Source organism: Protomyctophum parallelum, assembly GCF_964188405.1.
Source record: "Protomyctophum parallelum genome assembly, chromosome: 8".
Classification (NCBI taxonomy): domain Eukaryota; kingdom Metazoa; phylum Chordata; class Actinopteri; order Myctophiformes; family Myctophidae; genus Protomyctophum; species Protomyctophum parallelum.
This window is the reverse complement of record NC_139703.1, coordinates 50,936,380-50,955,624: the sequence shown is the minus strand read 5'-3', so window position 1 is coordinate 50,955,624 and position 19,245 is coordinate 50,936,380. Positions and strand designations below refer to the sequence as shown.

At 44.6% G+C, this 19,245-nt stretch overlaps 1 protein-coding gene across 1 annotated transcript in view; it reads right to left on the bottom strand.

The window, feature by feature from the left end:
- Positions 1-437: 437 nt before the first annotated feature.
- plxna1b (plexin A1b) overlaps positions 438-19,245 on the bottom strand; it is a gene marked incomplete at its 3' end in the record, with an annotated part of 29,153 nt that continues 10,345 nt past the window's right edge. Inside the window, exons 2-3 of the mRNA XM_083771197.1 lie at positions 2,728-2,910; positions 438-488 (exon numbers count right to left, since the gene is read on the bottom strand). Coding sequence (XP_083627323.1) covers positions 438-488; positions 2,728-2,910 — 234 coding nt within the window. The remainder of the gene's footprint in view (positions 489-2,727; positions 2,911-19,245) is intronic.

Here is a 19,245-nt window from a genome sequence, read left to right as displayed (position 1 = left end):
CTCTAGAGAGACTGTGTACCAATTTGCGCGATGTTTGGACAAAATCTGTAGGTGTACTGTGCAAAAACTTGTTTTGCACAAAGCGGCCTCCTGGTGGCGCTATAACAGGCCGTTCTGGAAAGTTTGGGGCAGAGGTTCATCGTTGGCATCCAGGGAGTGTGTGTGCAAAATTTGGCATCGACCGGGTTAACGGTGGCCGAGATTAGCTGCTCACGGACACACACACGGACGGACACACGGACGGATGGACACACACACGGACGGACACACGGACGGACGGAGTGCAAAACATACTCTCCCCCCATGCCTTCGGCCTGGTGGAGACAATAAACAAAACAATGGAAAGGCCCTTGACCTTGAAAAGCAAGCAATAACAAAACATTGCCAACAGAAACCACATGTCCAACCAAATGACACCAATGTTCATACATAGACCCTCAGTCAGGCAAGGACAAAACCGGTACAAAGAAGAAGAAACCTTCAAAAGGCTGACGAGAGAGGGGAAAGGTGTGCAATTCACCATATTCACATGGCACCTATTAAGTCAATGAAATGCTACTAAGTCAATGAAATGCTACTAAGTCAATGAAATGCTACTAAGTCAATGAAATTGAAAGAAATGCCACCACCGAGAGCAAAATGTCTGCTGTGTTGAATACAGTCAATAGGTGCCCGTGTGTTTCACAAACACATATTTGCATCTATACAAACACACAGCAAATGCATGCAACTAGAAGACTTCACATTATTATGCATACTGTGAGTGACACAACACACACACACACACACACACACACACACACACACACACACACACACAATTATACATTCATAATGTTGAAAGGATGTCAAGTCGTGAACAGTGCAGGGAAGGGGGCTGAATTCCAATGAGCTATACATCTACCCTGAGATCTCTGCCCTCCATAGACAGTAGACACGCCTGTGCACACACACACACCCACACACACACACACACACAAATGATACAGGGTCACACACACACATCAGTTATGTACAGAGAAAGCAATAATCCAAGAGAATTACAATTATAACATACACACAGTTTCACATGAACGCAGCCTTACACGCACAGCCCTATACCACAGGAACACACACACACACACAGACACACACACACACAGACACACGCACAACCCTATACCACAGGAACACACACACACACACACAGCCCTATACCACAGGAACACACACGCTGACACACTGTCATTAACATGACCATTTTCAATATGAAACACCATCACAACCAAGGGAATTAGACAAGAGAATACAGGGGAATTATAATTATATCACATGAGCGCACACACACACACACACACACACACACACACACACACACACACACACACACACACACACACACACACACACACACACACACACACACACACACACACACACACACACACACACACACACACACACACACACACACACACACACACACAACCATTAGAGATGCAGCCAATTATTATAGAAACATATAATTAAAACCGTCTAGCATTTAGTGTCAGGCATTATTTGCACCCTGCCTCATGCCATAGCAACCGACGGATGGACCCAGCGGAACACCCAGTCAGAAACACCAACTAGACAGAGCAGCCCTCTCGTCTCGTCTCGCAGACCAAGACGAGCACAGCAGAAGATCCCACAGAAACCAGATGTCAGAACCTCTGCCAGGCCCCTTCCCATCTCCTATCCCTCAGCCCATGCTCTCCACTAAATGGTGCATTTATATAGCGCCTTTATCCAAGGTGCTTTACAGAGATTGTGCATTACATTCACCCATTCACACACACATTCATACACCGATGGCAGCGGAAACCATGCAAGGTACCAACCTGCACATCGGGAGCAATTAGGGGTTCAGTGTCTTGCTCAAGGACACTTCGACAGTAACTCTGGGGGAGCCCGGGTTCGAACTGGCAACCTTACGGTTACCATCCAGGCACTCTACCCCTGAGCCACCGCCGCCCCATCCATCCATCCATCCATCCATCCATCCATCCATGCACATTAGACAATGCCATAAAACCCCTCCCCTTGCCTCCCAGCTGCAGTGAGTGAAGTTCGTCTACGTTTGAATTGATCGTGGACGTTCGTGCGCGAGGCTGTAAGTGGTGCTTAGCTGTAACGTTTTTATGCTCCCCGACATGAGGAACATGACAATCGATGACGGAACTGGTAGGAGTGTTGCTTTAAACTGCTTGTTAAGGGAACATGGCTTTAAAAGGCCCTCGTGTTATCTGTTTGGTAATGGGAGAGTCTGCAGAAAAGGGCGTCGTCGGCGGCGTTTAATCTTACGACAAAAGGCGCCGTCGTCACGCTGAGAGCTGTGTGTAAATTGCATAAAGATTAGACTGTAAAAGTGCAGCTCTCTGAAGAGACTTAACCTACATCCATAAAGCCCCCCCCCCCCCCCCACAGACACACATACAAACTCAAACACAATAGTCCTGATAAATTCCACCAGCTACAAAAATCCATGAGATAAATAAAAGATGGATAACCTGTCACTGAAGTCATCATAACCCCTGACAAATCACATATAAGTGGCAAAAAAAAAATGCTCGTCTTGAAATTATTCAATAATACGTTTTTGTATAAACTCATAAGATTATACCGGAGTGACGGAACACAACACAGATATAAAGTCCAAACAGAACGTGAGTGGAGGAGGACGCAGTACGTCTGTCTGTCCTTCCTTACCTTCTTCATTTTGCCGTTGCGCGTGCCGGTGAAGGCCACGGTGTTGCCGCGGTAGTCGTAAGCAGCCACAGACGTCATGCCGTCGTCCTTGTCGATGAAGAGAGGGATGCCTTCGATGGTGCTGGTACCACCGAGAGGCTGGTTGAAGTCCTGGCCACAGAAGTTATCGTCTATCTGGAGGGGCTGTGAGGGAGGGGGAAACAAACAGATAGGAGTTTAGAGGAAATCTATCTCAAAGGACGGTTCAGATTGCATTCTCCAATAAGGCCTGGGGTGGTATTTGGGGGCCTTGCTTACATGATTTAATGGCTTCAGTTCAATATGTAAGTAAAAGTGGAAAGATTACAAAGACATATTGTAAAACAAGCCCTTTTTAGTTAAAATATTTTTTTCCTGCAAGAGAAGAGAAGAGAAGAGAAGAGAAGAGAAGACTCTTTGTGCCGTTTGTGTGATCAAATATTATATGGAAACTGTGAAAAATATTAGCCTTTAATAGAGGCAGCAAGCTTGTCTATGCTTAGGGGGTGTATGATGCATCATATGCCCACCACAGGGCTCTGGTCAGGGAGCTTGGACTCAATGATGACTCTTGATGGTGTTTATGAATGTTATGTTGTTGTTGTTGTTGTTGTTGATATTGTACAGACATACAGGGTTGCTTATGAGTGAATGGTATCTGAAATAGGGCCAGAAATACAAGATGTGGGATATGAAATTAATACAGTTGGGTGTGAACAATAGAGGCCCTAGTGTAGTGTAGGTAACAGGCCAGTAATGTAACTTTAGCACACTGAACCACATACTAAAGGGATTACAGACATATGCAAGTCATGTTTCAAACGTTAGCTTAAATGGAGCCTCATGAGCTAAGGGAATCAGGAAGCTAATGTTAGCAACTTAGCATGGTACTTAACATACAAAAACTATCTTTTGGACAGTAGGCTATATGTTACATATAGCCTACTGTCCAAAAGATAAAGATGTATGATGAAAATGTAAAGATGTATGATGAAAGAATTTATATACACATGTATATAAATTCTTTCATCATACATCTTTACAAATACATTTATATTGTAACCTACTTCTTCAAGAGCACATTCTGTAGCTTCTGTTTGTCTGTATGCATGTAAGATGCACAGTATACAATACACAACTTGGGGTCCTGAACAACTGAGGGAGGGTGCCCATACAGGGGCCTGCACTAAAATATGAGCCAAGTCCTGGAGAATTACAAGGTGCCTGAAAGGCCTGCACACAAAGGGCAAAATAAATATAACTAGAAAAAGTGCCCTTCTGGGCACAGGTCTCCACCAGGATAGGAATGTAGGACATTGCAGCTTGCCTTCATCTGGTGGTTGGATAAAAGGGCAACAAAAGTAAAAAAAATTCAGGCAAAGGTTTTTCCTTGGCCTCTAGGGAGTTGGCATACAAAGTTATCCACAGATCCGTGCAGTTAGAGGTAAAAACACTTTTCGGCCAGTTATAGCGCCACCTTGAGGCTGAGTTGAAATTGTTCATGTGGCATTTCGTCCTCGGCCTAGTGGGAATGTGGGTGCACAATTTCACGGAAATCACGCGATGTGTTCATGATTTGCAGCATTTTGTTTGAAACTGAGCACTCCTGTGAACTTTGGAAGCCAATCTTAACCAATCAGGATGGAGTCTGAGAAATCTGAAAGACCGGTTTCGTTGAATGGCTCTAGAGAGACTGTGTACCAATTTGCGCGATGTTTGGACAAAATCTGTAGGTGTACTGTGCAAAAACTTGTTTTGCACAAAGCGGCCTCCTGGTGGCGCTATAACAGGCCGTTCTGGAAAGTTTGGGGCAGAGGTTCATCGTTGGCATCCAGGGAGTGTGTGTGCAAAATTTGGCATCGACCGGGTTAACGGTGGCCGAGATTAGCTGCTCACGGACACACACACACACACACGGACACACGGACGGACGGACAGAGTGCAAAACATACTCTCCCCCCATGCCTTCGGCCTGGTGGAGACAACTATAGGGAATTTTCTACATAAATATTGAAATGTATTGCTTGATATTTTTTTAAATAATAAGTCGCTCAAGAAATCTCTACAATATTTCATTAATTTGACATTCCATGAGTATAATTTATTTACAGCACACCCAAAGTCTAACGGCATTAATAACTAGTCAACATCCAGTATCAAAGTAGGCTATATAGGCGAATCATCTAGATTTGTGTCAAAATGGACCCTATACGATTATCTTTTTTGTCAAATAGCCTTTTCAAAGGGTATTTACAATCCGCCCTTCCCTATTCTCCCATTGGCAAACGTTCTATTAAGAACAATAACTTTGAAGCAGTCTAATGCTTGGGGTCATGGCTGTGACGTTGTGCTGGTGACCGCGGGTGACCCACTAACACATGGTAGAGAATTCCACTGTGATGGGGGGGGGGGGGGGGTGGGGGGGGAGGTAAGCGGTTGCCCCGGGTGATCGGTGATCAACTGATCCCATGATTCCTTCACTATTCATGCCAGAGGGTCTCTTTGGAAGTATAATCAGCCTCCTGAGAGAAGGGGAAGAGAGGGCGTGCGTGTGTTGTGTTTGTGCATACATGCACAAGCGTGCGTGCGTGCATGCACGAAAGACAGACAGACGTAGACTAGAGTTGATGTATATTATATTGTACGGTGAGGAGACAACTGTTGTTGCCTAACTGGTGGAGTGGGATTGGACAGGTGACAGTGTGTGTTGTTAAACGGGGCGAACACAGGTGAGTGTGTACATGCGGAGTGTGTAAATGGTAGTGTAATCCGCAGTCTTATCACTACATCATCTGATTGATCCACACAGGAGGACAGATAACTCTCTTCCTCCCACTCTCTCTCCTCTCTCTCTCTCTCTCTCTCTCTCTCTCCCTATCTGCCTAAATTGCTTGCAGCGCGGCACATGTCAATATCTCTTTATTCTATCTTTTTTTTCTCCTACTTTCTCTCTCTTTCGCTCTCTCCATCCATCCCCCTTTCACAGGCTACATTATCTGGGGGAAACGTCAATACCCCGCACACACGCACACACTCATGCACGCACAGATGCACACACACACACACACACACACACACACACACACACACACAACCTTCTATGAATGTGTCTCAGACAGTGTGATTTTAGAGCCTTCTAAAGGGTCTGTAACACACAATGGAGAGAGCAGGACAGGACAAGACAGGAGAGGGCTCAATTATTGGAGTTAACAAAAGATCTCCGTCTCCTCTCCCCCATGGCCGAACAATTGTCACCACAAGGAAAAAAAAAAGAGACTGAAATAGAGAGAAAGGCACTTTACTGGAACCTATTTCAGACTCTTTTCAGTGTGTGTGTGTGTGTGTGTGTGTGTGTGTGTGTGTGTGTGTGTGTGTGTGTGTGTGTGAGTGTGTGTGACAGGAACACACAGCCATTACCTGAAACAACTTTCTTTTGTAAGCACTAATGGCTAGGGGGCATTTTCTCTCCTCGGAAACAAAGGTGACTGACACGCACAGAGACAAACAAACACGCACCCAATTTAAGAACGTCAACCTGAATGCACTTTTGTGTGTTTCTAATCTGTGTATGTTGTATTTATTCCCCATCTTCTTCCTATATGACCAACCATGCTGTCATGAGGAAAAACAACACACCAAATCCATCAATCTGGATTAGACACACACACACACACACACACACAGGTCCCATGACAACAGGGAATAAGGGGGTGGAGTTTTAAGGGTTAATCCATTTTGTATGGACAGACTGTCTGAAGTACAGTTACAGTATGGTGGCTACAGTAGCCCTGAGGGCCCAACCGGCTCAAACACAACAGAACCTATATCAGGCTTTGGCAGGTGAAGACAGGGGGGGGGGGGGGGGGGGGGGGTATTTCACTTGGGTTTGAAGGCATTTTAAAGGTATATTCAGTGATTTCACTCAAAAAACCTTAGGTTTCGTTTTTGGCTGTGGGACCCAGCCTTTCGTCCAATCAGGATAGAGAGCCAAAAACGAAACCTAAGGTTTTTTGACCCCCAGGGGTTAACTGGGGACAGGGAGGAACTCCTTATATGGTCAGCACACTCTATAGTAGGGAGGATTATCACAACAAAACAAAAAAATAAGTGATATTTGAATTAAGTGAAATCACTGAATATACCTTTAATTTCTGTAGTGTTTCTTTAACAGGCGCATGCTGGTTTCTTCTAAAAACAAAATCACACCTGTGTGAACTGAGTGGTGCAACTCCCCTCTGCAGCCCCCCCCCCCCCCCCCCCCCCCTCCTCCCTCACCTCTCCTCTCTCTCTCTCTCTCTCGCTCTCTCTCATTAGCAGGCAACAGTGCAGCACTAATACTATCTCTCTCTCTCTGTTTCTGGCACAACAGCGCCCCTACTGGTACTCAGTCATATACTGGTGATCATGGCCACATAGGTGAACACATAGGTGAACGGACATTTTGGTTTAGAAAGGGTTAATATGTAAGCTAAAGAGAGAGAGAGAGAGAGAGAGAGAGAGAGAGAGAGTGTGTGTCTGTCTGTCTGTCTGTCTGTCTGTCTGTCTGTCTGTCTGTCTGTGTGTGTGTGTGTGTGTGTGTGTGTGTGTGTGTGTGTGTGTGTGTGCTGCCAACAGATCTTCAAGGTCATAGTAAAACATGTGGCCTAGATACCATAAATATAGTATGAGCCATGCACATGGCATGTACACATACTGTACATACTCTAACCCCCAATATGTTGAGCCTTTGCATATATGCCTGTAAGGTCGTGGGGGCTAGGGCAAGTGCTACGGGCCATGGTGGAGGCTGAAGAGGTGGGTTTTCAGACTACGGCGGAAGGTTGGGAGTGAGGCTGCAGTTCTGACTGCGATGGGAAGTGCATTCCATAGTTTTGGAGCCAGAAGGGAGAAGAGTTTGGGACGTGCGGAGCGTTGTTCCGGAATTTTAGAAGAGGTGTGTGCCCCTGGCTTCTGGCCAAAGCGGCGGTTTTCTCCAGGGCGGAGCTGCCTTTGGCAGTTCACACCGCAAAAACCAGTGAAATATTGTCATTCATATGGCGCCGAACAGGCACACACACACATTCCAGCCCACAATAACATTGACTGATTACTGACATGTGCGCTCATTGAGGGGCCAGCGGTTAAGTAATCATTCGCCCGTTGATGGGCTGTCCATTAAGACGCCGTTACGTCAGGAAACATGCGTGAGCGCGCACACTACACTGACCTCGAGTGGAGTTATGTCAACACTGGCCTCCGTTCATGTAGGCATCGAGAAGCAACAGTAATACAACGGGAGGCTTATGCGTGCGAACATAAATAATGATGTTGACGACATCGTTTGCCATTAATCGTGGCCTTACCGACGTGTCAGAAAAGCATGTACGGTTGGCCACAAAAACATTTCTCGGTTTGATGTTGCGCAGAAATCACATGATAAACAGGCTGCGTGTTTTCACGGCATGTACCGCTAAAAGCGACAGAAAACAACTCTGGTGAAATAAATGGCCAGGGAAAAGACAAAATGAAAGGAGAGGGACAAACTAGAGTGAGACCCCTCTCTTTTCACCAGCTGTCACATGTACCCAATCTGTTTTGTAGAAGTATAGTGAAATAGTGAAAATAGCAGATATACATGTTGTGAATTGTGAATATACATCATGTTGTGAATTCAGTGTATTTTCACTATTTCTGACAATTCTAGCATATTATAGATAGTCTATTTTCACTATACGTTTGCTTGACACTCTTGTACGATGAAGTAGGGCTTTACGTGAGGTTAAAGGAGAATTCCATACTAAAAGGCTTTCTTACCTTTCTTTGTAGTTGTTACGTCCCCACCAAAGAGGTCCAGGTGTCATTTTGTGCAAAAGCTCCTTATTGGCTATTTCCCCTACCATAAGCCCTAAATGAATTGCATTGAATTGAATGGGGCTATGGGGTGTTGTGCTAATTCGCTTATTTCCATCGCTCAAAATTATATATTTTTTGTATATATCCTCTCTTCATAATGTAAACAATAACCCAAGCGGCACAGTCTACTACTTATTTCGATGGAAATAAGCGAATTAGCACAATACCCCATACATCCCATTCAATTCAATGCAATTCATTTAGGAATTATGGTAGGGGAAATAAGGAGCTTTTGCACAAAATAACACCTGGACCTCTTTGATGGGGACGTAACAACTACAAAGAAAGGTAAGAAAGCCCTTTAGTATGGAATTCTCCTTTAAGAACATAAAAAAGTTAAAAACATGGACATACAAGGTTTCTGTCTGCCATTACAGTAATAATAATGTGTTTGAGCGTTCCGGGTATACCCATGGTGCATGAATGTAGGAGCAGTGCACACAATGACCTAATTCTGTGAAGGCAAACACACACACACACACAGACACGCCCACTAGAGTGAAGGAGCATATAAACACAGCGTGCCAAAACACTTGGCATCTCAGCACAGCCCTGCCATTCACACACACAGAGAGAGAGAGAGAGAGAGAGAGAGAGAGAGAGAGAGAGAGAGAGAGAGAGAGAGACAGAGAGAGAGAGAGAGAGAGAGAGAGAGAGAGAGAGAGAGAGAGAGAGAGAGAGAGAGAGAGAGAGAGAGAGAGAGAGAGAGAGAGAGAGAGAGAGGGAAACACAGAAAGGGAGGGGAAAGAAAGGGGAAACCAGTGAAGAGATCTTGTATCAAAATAATGGAAACACACACAGGGGAATGTGCTGGCGGAGTCAGGTGCATTGCTAACGCGTGTGTTGTGTTTGTGTGTGTGTGTGTGTGTGTGTGTGTGTGTGTGTGTGTGTGTGTGTGTGTGTGTAAGCATGCACGCCGCATGTGCAAGAAAGAACCTGGTCTCTAGTGAAGTAAAGGATTATGGGAGAGGCCGGCTCATAAATTACCCAGAAATCTCAGCGGGGGCCTCCCCGCGCTTATGGAGACATCGCCCGAGTCTCTTCAAGAAAAAAGCAGAGGAAACACCGCTGTGTGTGTGTGTGTGTGTGTGTGTGTGTGTGTGTGTGTGTGTGTGTGTGTGTGTGTGTGTGTGTGTGTGTGTGTGTGTGTGTGTGTGTGTGTGTGTGTGTGTGTGTGTGTGTGTGTGTGTGTGTGTGTGTGTAATTTGATTTATGTACCAACTAGATTCCAAAATGTATATGATACATAGAGATGCCGGTTTCCAACATTTAAACCCTCAGAGAGTGCTGTGCGTGCGTGCGTGCGTGCGTGCGTGCGTGCCGTGCGTGCATGTGTGCGTGCGTGAGAGAGAACCTGGTTTACAGCCTGATTTGCTGCGCTCTGTGAATGTTTTGTCCGCTATCAGCCTCCTGTTTGACTCGTATTTCATAACGTCACCTGTTACAGGTCAGCCAGCGACACTCTGTCCATGCTTTTCTCACTGTTGAAAGAATTAGTGCCAAATCGACACTCAAGAGTAAAACCTACGGTAAAAAAAGTAAACACTAGTTTGATTCAGTAGTCCACTATTAGCTCTGTTCCATAGCCTTCCTGCTTCGATTCTGCGAATCGAAATCAGACCAACCTCTCCTCTTTAGTGGAAATTTTTTCCAAAAAAAAAATTTTTAGTTACTCCGCTGCGCCCTCTACTGATATTGCCCAGAGAACTGCCTCATATTTTTCCTCCGGTGGAAAAAAATCCCTTTCTGGCCAAAAAGTACCGTTTATACGTGTGGTGGGGGGGAGGGGGGGGGGCTCAGAGTGCGTCCACTAAGGAAAGTAGTCTTTCTATTGACACAACCCGTGTTTGTATTGGTGAGTAGGTCAAACGTTTGTGAGATTTCCACTAAAGAGGAGAGGCTGGTCTGATTTCGATTTGAGATTTAAACCGGTAAGTCGCATAGCCTTTACTGCAGGGCAGAAATTGGCAGAATCGAAGCAGGAAGGCTATGGAACAGAGCTACTGTAAGTCCACTATGTCAGTCAGATACAAAAAGACTGCCAGCTATGTGGGGTGAGTTCAGTGAATGAGAAGGGGACGTTGTGGGGTGAGTTCAGTGAATGAGAAGGGGACGTTGTGGGGTGAGTTCAGTGAATGAGAAGGGGACGTTGTGGGGTGAGTTCAGTGAATGAGAAGGGGACGTTGTGGGGTGAGTTCAGTGAATGAGAAGGGGACGTTGTGGGGTGAGTTCAGTGAATGAGAAGGGGACGTTGTGGGGTGAGTTCAGTGAATGAGAAGGGGACGTTGTGGGGTGAGTTCAGTGAATGAGAAGGGGACGTTGTGGGGTGAGTTCAGTGAATGAGAAGGGGACGTTGTGGGGTGAGTTCAGTGAAGGAGAAGGGGACGTTGTGGGGTGAGTTCAGTGAATGAGAAGGGGACGTTGTGTGGACTATGTGGGGTGAGTTCAGTGAAGGAGAAGGGGACGTTGTGGGGTGAGTTCAGTGAATGAGAAGGGGACGTTGTGGGGTGAGTTCAGTGAATGAGAAGGGGACGTTGTGGGGTGAGTTCAGTGAATGAGAAGGGGACGTTGTGGGGTGAGTTCAGTGAATGAGAAGGGGACGTTGTGGGGTGAGTCCAGTGAATGAGAAGGGGACGTTGTGGGGTGAGTTCAGTGAATGAGAAGGGGACGTTGTGGGGTGAGTTCAGTGAATGAGAAGGGGACGTTGTGGGGTGAGTTCAGTGAAGGAGAAGGGGACGTTGTGGGGTGAGTTCAGTGAATGAGAAGGGGACGTTGTGGGGTGAGTTCAGTGAATGAGAAGGGGACGTTGTGGGGTGAGTTCAGTGAATGAGAAGGGGACGTTGTGGGGTGAGTTCAGTGAATGAGAAGGGGACGTTGTGGGGTGAGTTCAGTGAATGAGAAGGGGACGTTGTGTCGGGTGAGTTCAGTGAATGAGAAGGGGACGTTGTGTCGGGTGAGTTCAGTGAATGAGAAGGGGACGTTGTGTCGGGTGAGTTCAGTGAATGAGAAGGGGACGTTGTGGGGTGAGTTCAGTGAAAGAGAAGGGGACGTTGCAGGGCAACAGTACTGCGCATTGATGACGTCAAACTGGTGTTTTTGTCCCCACCTGCACCACCAAAGAACAAATCCGAAGCCTCGGGTGGATTTCTCAGTCTTGGTGAGAAATAATGGACCATGGTAAAAAAGTAAAAAAAAACAAAATCACGGAACGAAGCGTGTGTGAGAGAATGCATGTTGTCAATGTTGGTCAACATCACTGTCCTATGAGCTGCTTTAGGAGCCTCCAATATGTAGCCTTGAACAACAAAGCAAAACATGGAGAACCAGATTATGAGTCGCACGCACGCACACGCACACGCACACACACACACACACACACACACACACACACACACACACACACACACACACAGACACACGCGCGCACTGCAAGGCTTGACGTCCATGTCACAATAAATTACAGGCAACGTAAAGCTTCACTACACTGACAGGCCTTCAATGTGTATGGACTGACAAAAGTTCTCAACCGCTACGGTTTGGTAGAAACCACTACCATGCAATGTGCATACTGTACATCTAAATACAGATACAGCTGGGTGGAAAGCCCATTATGTCCTATAATTTGTTACTTTTCAGGATTCAAATTCCAAAATCATGTGGTCAAACATTATGTAATGACTTCCGTACTTCTGGAGCGTGTCTTGAGTGTACAGGGTTTGATGAGGTCAGATCAACATAATGGAAAGTCAGAACATGTCAGCTCCATATATGGATATCTAAGGTGTCAGCAGGGGGCAGTGTCTTGAGTGAACAGGGTTTGATGAGGTCTGGCCATATATGGAGTGTGTCTTGAGTGTACAGGGTTTGATGAGGTCAGATAAACATAATGGAATGTCAGAACAGGTCAGCTCCATATATGGAGATCTAAGGGTGGCAGCGGGGGGGCCAGGGCAGTGTCTTGAGTGTACAGGGTTTGATGAGGTCAGAACATATGGAATGAATGATGTATTGGACCATATATGGAGCGTGTCACGCAGTGTGAGGGATTGACTGACTGTTTGAAGGTTTTCATAGTAAACTGCAACCTATGGTCGCAACAAATCTTTTTCATTTTGCACACTACACCCCAGAAAACACAAAACCCTACCATCTCATGGACAAGAGTCCTTCAGTGCTCGTCAGCAGTGATGCGATGCTATCTGTCTGATTCCTTGTAGATGGTAGACATAGACTGTAAAAAAATATGGACAAAGCGTTCCCCGGGTCTAACATGGACGTAAAATGAAGCCTGTTATTCCTGCACTGTAAGTCGCCATCTTTCTAGATCCGTTTGGGCCCAGCTGGCCATTGGCTGGCTCCGTTTTGGCCCAGCTGGCCATTGGCTGGCCCAGACACGCGGCGGGACTTCCCCCCTTCTTCTCTGTTGGTTTTTATTTTGACTCGAGTGGGTGGGGACTCCCGATCATAGACTGTAACGGTAGCCACGCCCCTCAGAACATGCGCGACTTTATGGTCATTTTTTTTTAATAAATGGGACCAAAAAGAATATTATGACATTAGAAATGAGACTTTAAACTAGTGACTGGAAGCAGAAAGTATTCATGACCATGTTTATTAAGGTAATACAGTCTAGGTGAAGTTGGGCCCAAATACATGGACTTCTATGAGGCTATGGGTTTTTCTGGGTCCAATGACAGCGCCACAACAGGCCATTATATGAACTTTCAGGAGTTTCAGGCTTCACAAAATATCTGTCTGACTGCCCCCCTGGTCAGCAGTGATGCGATGCTATCTGTCTGATTCCTTGTAGACGGTAGAGTACATGAATGGTTGGCTGCTTCAAGATAACTAGAAATATAACTTAACTAAATGAGCCTCAGACATGGAGGCTGACATGCATGAGCTCAAATCAGTTTTGCTCACAGGAACAAATCAGTTTGATCCGAGTTTGAACTCTGTCATTAGAACTCCTGTTATATTATAACCCATTCTGACCTGAGATCAGATTCTAAAAATGTCTATTACATCCTGACAGTTTCATTATTAACCCATTCTGACCTGAGATCAGATTCTAAAAGTGTCTTCGATTTTTCAAAAAATAGCAGACCTACAAGCTCGTATCGTGCCACTCGGTGGCGCGCTATGAGCTTGTAGATCTGCTATTTTTCAATAGCTAAAGCATAACATGATGCTGACACCAAAATGGGTGCCCGGTCAGAATGGGATAATGACAAGTTATAGCAATACAATTCTATAATAAGATAATTAATCATTGATGAATCGCTCCAATATGAGTTTCACTTTCATCACCAGTCATAATTTTTTGAGAGAATGGGTTTTTCAAATTGCTGCCAGAGTAGATTGATCATAGCAAAGATGAGCAGTTCTGTAAAGACATCAATTTACTGTACATATTATCAACCCATCTCCCCATTAGGCTGGCTTGCTGGCACATGAAGTGGGAGGAGGATATCTGTGTCTAAATCCATCATAGTCTAACTCTATAGTAGTAGTATAAAGACTAACTGTATAGTATAGTATTAGTTGCGACCGCAAGTCGCATTTACTATGATCTCCATATATGGAGCTGACCTGTTCTGACATTCCATATGTTGATCTGACCTCATCAAACCCTGTACACTCAAGACACGCTCCATATATATGGCCAGTACAGAATTCATTCCATATGTTGATCTGACCCCCCTTGCCAAAGCGCCAGCGCTCGCCCAGCAGTCTGCTGTCACCCAGGCGGATATGTTGATCTGACCCCCCCATTCCAAAGCGCCAGCGCTCGCCCAGCAGTCTGCTGTCACGCAGGCGGATGCGTGCCCTCAGGCGTCTTACTGATGTAGCATAGTATATACCGTACTATATACTGTGTATTGATATAGAATAGTATATACCGTACTATATACTATGTATTGATATAGAATAGTATATACCGTACTATATACTATGTATTGATATAGAATGCATGAACCTCTCGCCCTTTCATGTAAAGTATGTGAGCAGCCAACCAATTGTATAATTAATATAATTATCTTCTCGCAAACTATGATTATTCTGCTTACATTTGATGTGCCAACATAAACATAAAACATAAAAATACAGCACTTCTCAATGTAACCCTATGGTTTGTCATTTCCTGAGGAAACATCCATGAGAAACAAACACACTCATGCAAGGTTTTCCCTTACTGTAACATTAGGAACCCACAAGAGGCGTTTTGTTAACACTAGGAAGTCTGAAAAAAATTCACTACTACTCAGTCTGACTATTCCGGCCCAATCGACCGCTCTCCCCCTTTCTCCCCCGCACCACTCGTTCACACCTCTTCAGCTGGAGACGTCATTGTTGACTACACGCACACACTTTTCTTTTTTTTTCTTCCCCCTCTTATAAATACATTATTATACACCCAATGAAAATGTACACTTCACGGATTATATAGGCATATATTGCAACATAGCCATGGAAGAGTGTCGCGTTGCTGCCTTTTGTTGTTCTTTTTTTCCTTCCAAAAAAAGAGTAAGAGATATATGCCTAAAAACATATTTACAAAACGTTTCAAATGGGGAAAAAAACAGAGATGATTTCAATCGAATATTTAGACAAAGTCATGCAAGGGGAACTTTCCCTAAGAAAATAAATGTTGAAATCTCAAATTCGGTCAGAACGGCTGCTCAGACTTCCTAGTGTTAAAAGATGTTAACGTTAATGAATGCAGCTGTTCCCAGCGGCCTCCCATGGACGCTCCACCAAACGTACGGGAAGATATTTTCTCAATGCACAATAAAGCATGTGAGCAAAGACTTTTTGCTGGAAACCCACACCCTTAAGATTATTTTATTGTGGCCGCAGGCCGCAGGCTTGTCTGCGACTGTTCTCACCAAACCTGGCAACAGTTCGGGAACAGGTTTGGAACCTGGCTACAGTTCAATGATAAAAATGCACATGGACAAACTTGTGTGTGTGAATTAATTAAAACAAATATCCACGTTTGTACGATCGAGTGCATCGTTCATGTGAGAACGGCTGCATTCATTAACATGGAGCGGAAGAGAATCAGTGTATGTACGCGTGCCTATGCTTGCGGCGCACCTGGTGTGTTCCTAGCCGAGGCATGCGATGTACACACACACACACACACAATAAAGGGAGTTTTGCATTTCCTGCCGATGCCCCACACACACACACACACACACACACACACACACACACAGTATCATTAGTGTTGTGCTGGATTTGTGAGCTAAACACCTCACTATAGGACACTGAAAGGTCAGTGAGCCAGACGGATGGATGAGAGAGACGGAGGGGAACAATATCGATTATCCCATTCTGAACGGGCACCCATTTTGGTGTTAGCATCATGTTATGCTTTAGCTATTGAAAAATAGCAGATCTACAAGCTCATATCGCGCCACCGAGTGGCGCGATACGAGCTTGTAGGTCTGCTATTTTTGAAAAATCGAAGACACTTTTAGAATCTGATCTCAGGTCAGAATGGGTTAATGATGAAACTGTCAGGATGTAATAGACATTTTTAGAATCTGATCTCCGGTCAGAATGGGTTATAGATGAGAACGACAGAGAGAAAAATTGCAGGCGTGGAGAGGCAGACAAAGAACGGACGTGAGGAGAAACAGAAACAGAAAAGCCAAAGACAAAAAAAGCAAATGGAGACTGAACTAGAAAGAGAATCTCTTTCCATGCGAGTCAACTTCCTGCTTCATCCCTCCATCCTGAAGCCCACCCAACCCCCCCCCCCCCCCCCACCTATTGATCCAGGATCACTTTCACTCGGTAAAGAGATCACTGCTCTGTTGCCACAGCCAATGCCATGGGTGCATGCACGCACACACGCACGCACACACACACACACACACACACACACTTGTCTTCAATGGCAGGCCATTGTCATTTTAAAGGCGCAGTGAAACGGAAATGGTGAACAACATGAAAATGGTGTTTCAACATGAAACACCGGTCTGAAGTTTCTGAACCAATCAGAGCGTCGCATCCCTTCAGGCGATGGGACGGTAGCTAGGGACGGTGGCTATGCTAGGCGCAACAGCGTGGTGTGTGTTTGTTCGGCCAGCTGTACCAGTTTACTGTTATGTGGCTTATTTCTACCCTATAATGTTTTCAGGTACATATTTTAGCGTGATGATTGAGTTGAAACCGAGTAATACACTGTCTGGATGTTATCTGGAATTAGGGTGGCCACCTGCAAGACCTCAGAAAGGAGGACACTTTTGCTGGGCTCGCTCCCCCGACCCCCCCCCCCCCCCTCCCTCCCAGATCCCCCCCCCATATATTATTATTATTACTACTACTATTGCACCTGATTTTCACCACCATCATCTCCAGCATTATGTCCACAGAGAACATATATTTGCTAATTAAATTAACCTTTTTAAATTATAGGGTACCACAAAGGCCATTCATTTTAGAATCAATTTATTTTATTTCATGTTTAGATATGTTTTATGTTTAATCTCTTTCTTGTGGTTTTTTTTATACAGTTTTATGGTCATCGGTGTGGGACATAGAATGATGCCAGTAGCCTATATGTTCACACAGCCTCCCTTTCTTTATGATGTCGAGTTCCTTGCTCCATTGCTCATTAAATGTAGTTTTTCATTTCGGCATATTTGGTTTGTTTATCTCTGCATTAACTATACTAAAGTGATTGTGAGAGCACAACAAACAAACCGACCATCCCACTGGCAGTGTTGCCCAGTTTTGGAAGAGAACCAAGCAACCATGTCTATGAAAACAAGCCCAAAAGAAGCCTGACTAGGCTTAGTAGCCTATATAAAACAAGCCTAAAGTCGCTTATAATTAAGCGGACATGGCAACACTCTGAACGTCTCCACTAGCCTCTCTCTTTTTAAGACAGTGTGGCCGGCTCGCTGCGGAGGCGGAGCTGAGCAGCGCTGCGGAGATTTTAATACCCAGGCAGACGACGTAAATGACAGTAAATTACACAAGCACTGTATATCACAAAAAACCGGACAATTATGTGTCCGGCCAGAGGTTGAGGTGGGAGGAGGACAGGTGGGTCTAAAACCGGACTGTCCGGCGTTAAACCGGACGTCTGGCCACCCTATCTGGAATGGAAATAAAAACGGAGTATTCTGTAATCAGTAGCAGCTGTGTTGGACGGAGGCGCAAATATGGGGAATTAAACGGGTGAGCTTCATTGTTATTGGCTTTTATCGATGTGTATCTCTACACGTCATCACGCAGCACGTTTTTGTTTTAATAAATAAATAATGCAATCGTTTTTATGGACCTTTGATATAAAAACACACAGAAATGAGAATTTTCAAAAATAATTGGCATCCATTGTTAGGTATGGCCATATGATGACCACGGATATGGTCTAAAAGTGTGAAAAACGTCTTTTTCATTTCACTGCGCCTTTAACAATTGCATGGGACACAGTTGAACATGGTGTGTGTGTGTGTGTGTGTGTGTGCGTGTGACACAATAATATAATCACACATAGTATATAATAGTGACTTCAATCTAAAGTCTACTCTGTGTGAAAGTGAACACGTTTCCAATTCCAGACCAAATCAAACATATTACCCAAACCATGACCCATGATATCAATAACATCTCAAATGACCCGCCCAATCAGCTTCTCATGGCTCGACTCATTTAGTCTGTCAATTAACTCCACTCATCAGCTGGGGTCTAATTACTTAAGCGTATTTGCCGGCACATCCCATTTGATTAAGACCTCTGAAATGGGACCGCATTCATTTATTTTTATATTTAACCCATTCTGACCTGAGATCAGATTCATACGAGGTTTCCGCCGGACACACACTGGTCTGATGAACCCATTCTGACCTGAGATCAGATTCTAAAAATGTCAGTCGCTCTTCGATTTTTCAAAAATAGCAGACCTACAAGCTCGTATCGCGCCACTCGGTGGCGCGCTATGAGCTTGTAGATCTGCTATTTTTCAATAGCTAAAGCATAACATGATGCTGACACCAAAATGGGTGCCCGTTCAGAATGGGTTAAAGGACACAATTGAGCTATGTTCATTACTTAATATTCATAACACTGGATTTAATGAGGTTAGGACATGGCCTCGAAGTCAATTCAACTTTGTCTTTTCTATAATTGCTCTGAAATGTAATGAACTTGTATTCATTTGAGCTCATATGCTCAAGATAAAGTCTATAATATTATACCGTATGCAACAATTGGCACTGGCAGAAAAAACATGCATTGTTAAACATGTTAAACATGCATTGATCTTATGTTGGCAATTCAACTGCATTGTTGGCAAATCTTGGAATCAATTATAACAAATTGCTTTCCCCCCCCCTTCTTATTTACCCAACTAAAACATAATGAAATGTGGGCACTACATGAAATATTATACTAACAGTAGCAAATCAATTAGTCCAGTCAAATGTGTGAATTCAATCATTTTTTTGCATTAAAATGGATTAATCATAATTATATCAAATCACATTTACACCCTAGGGTTTAAAAATGATGGTTCAAACCATAAAAGTGCACTCCTCTAAGTGCATATCTGCCAGGTTTGGTTGCCTAGTAAGGGTGGTGTAAATTGTG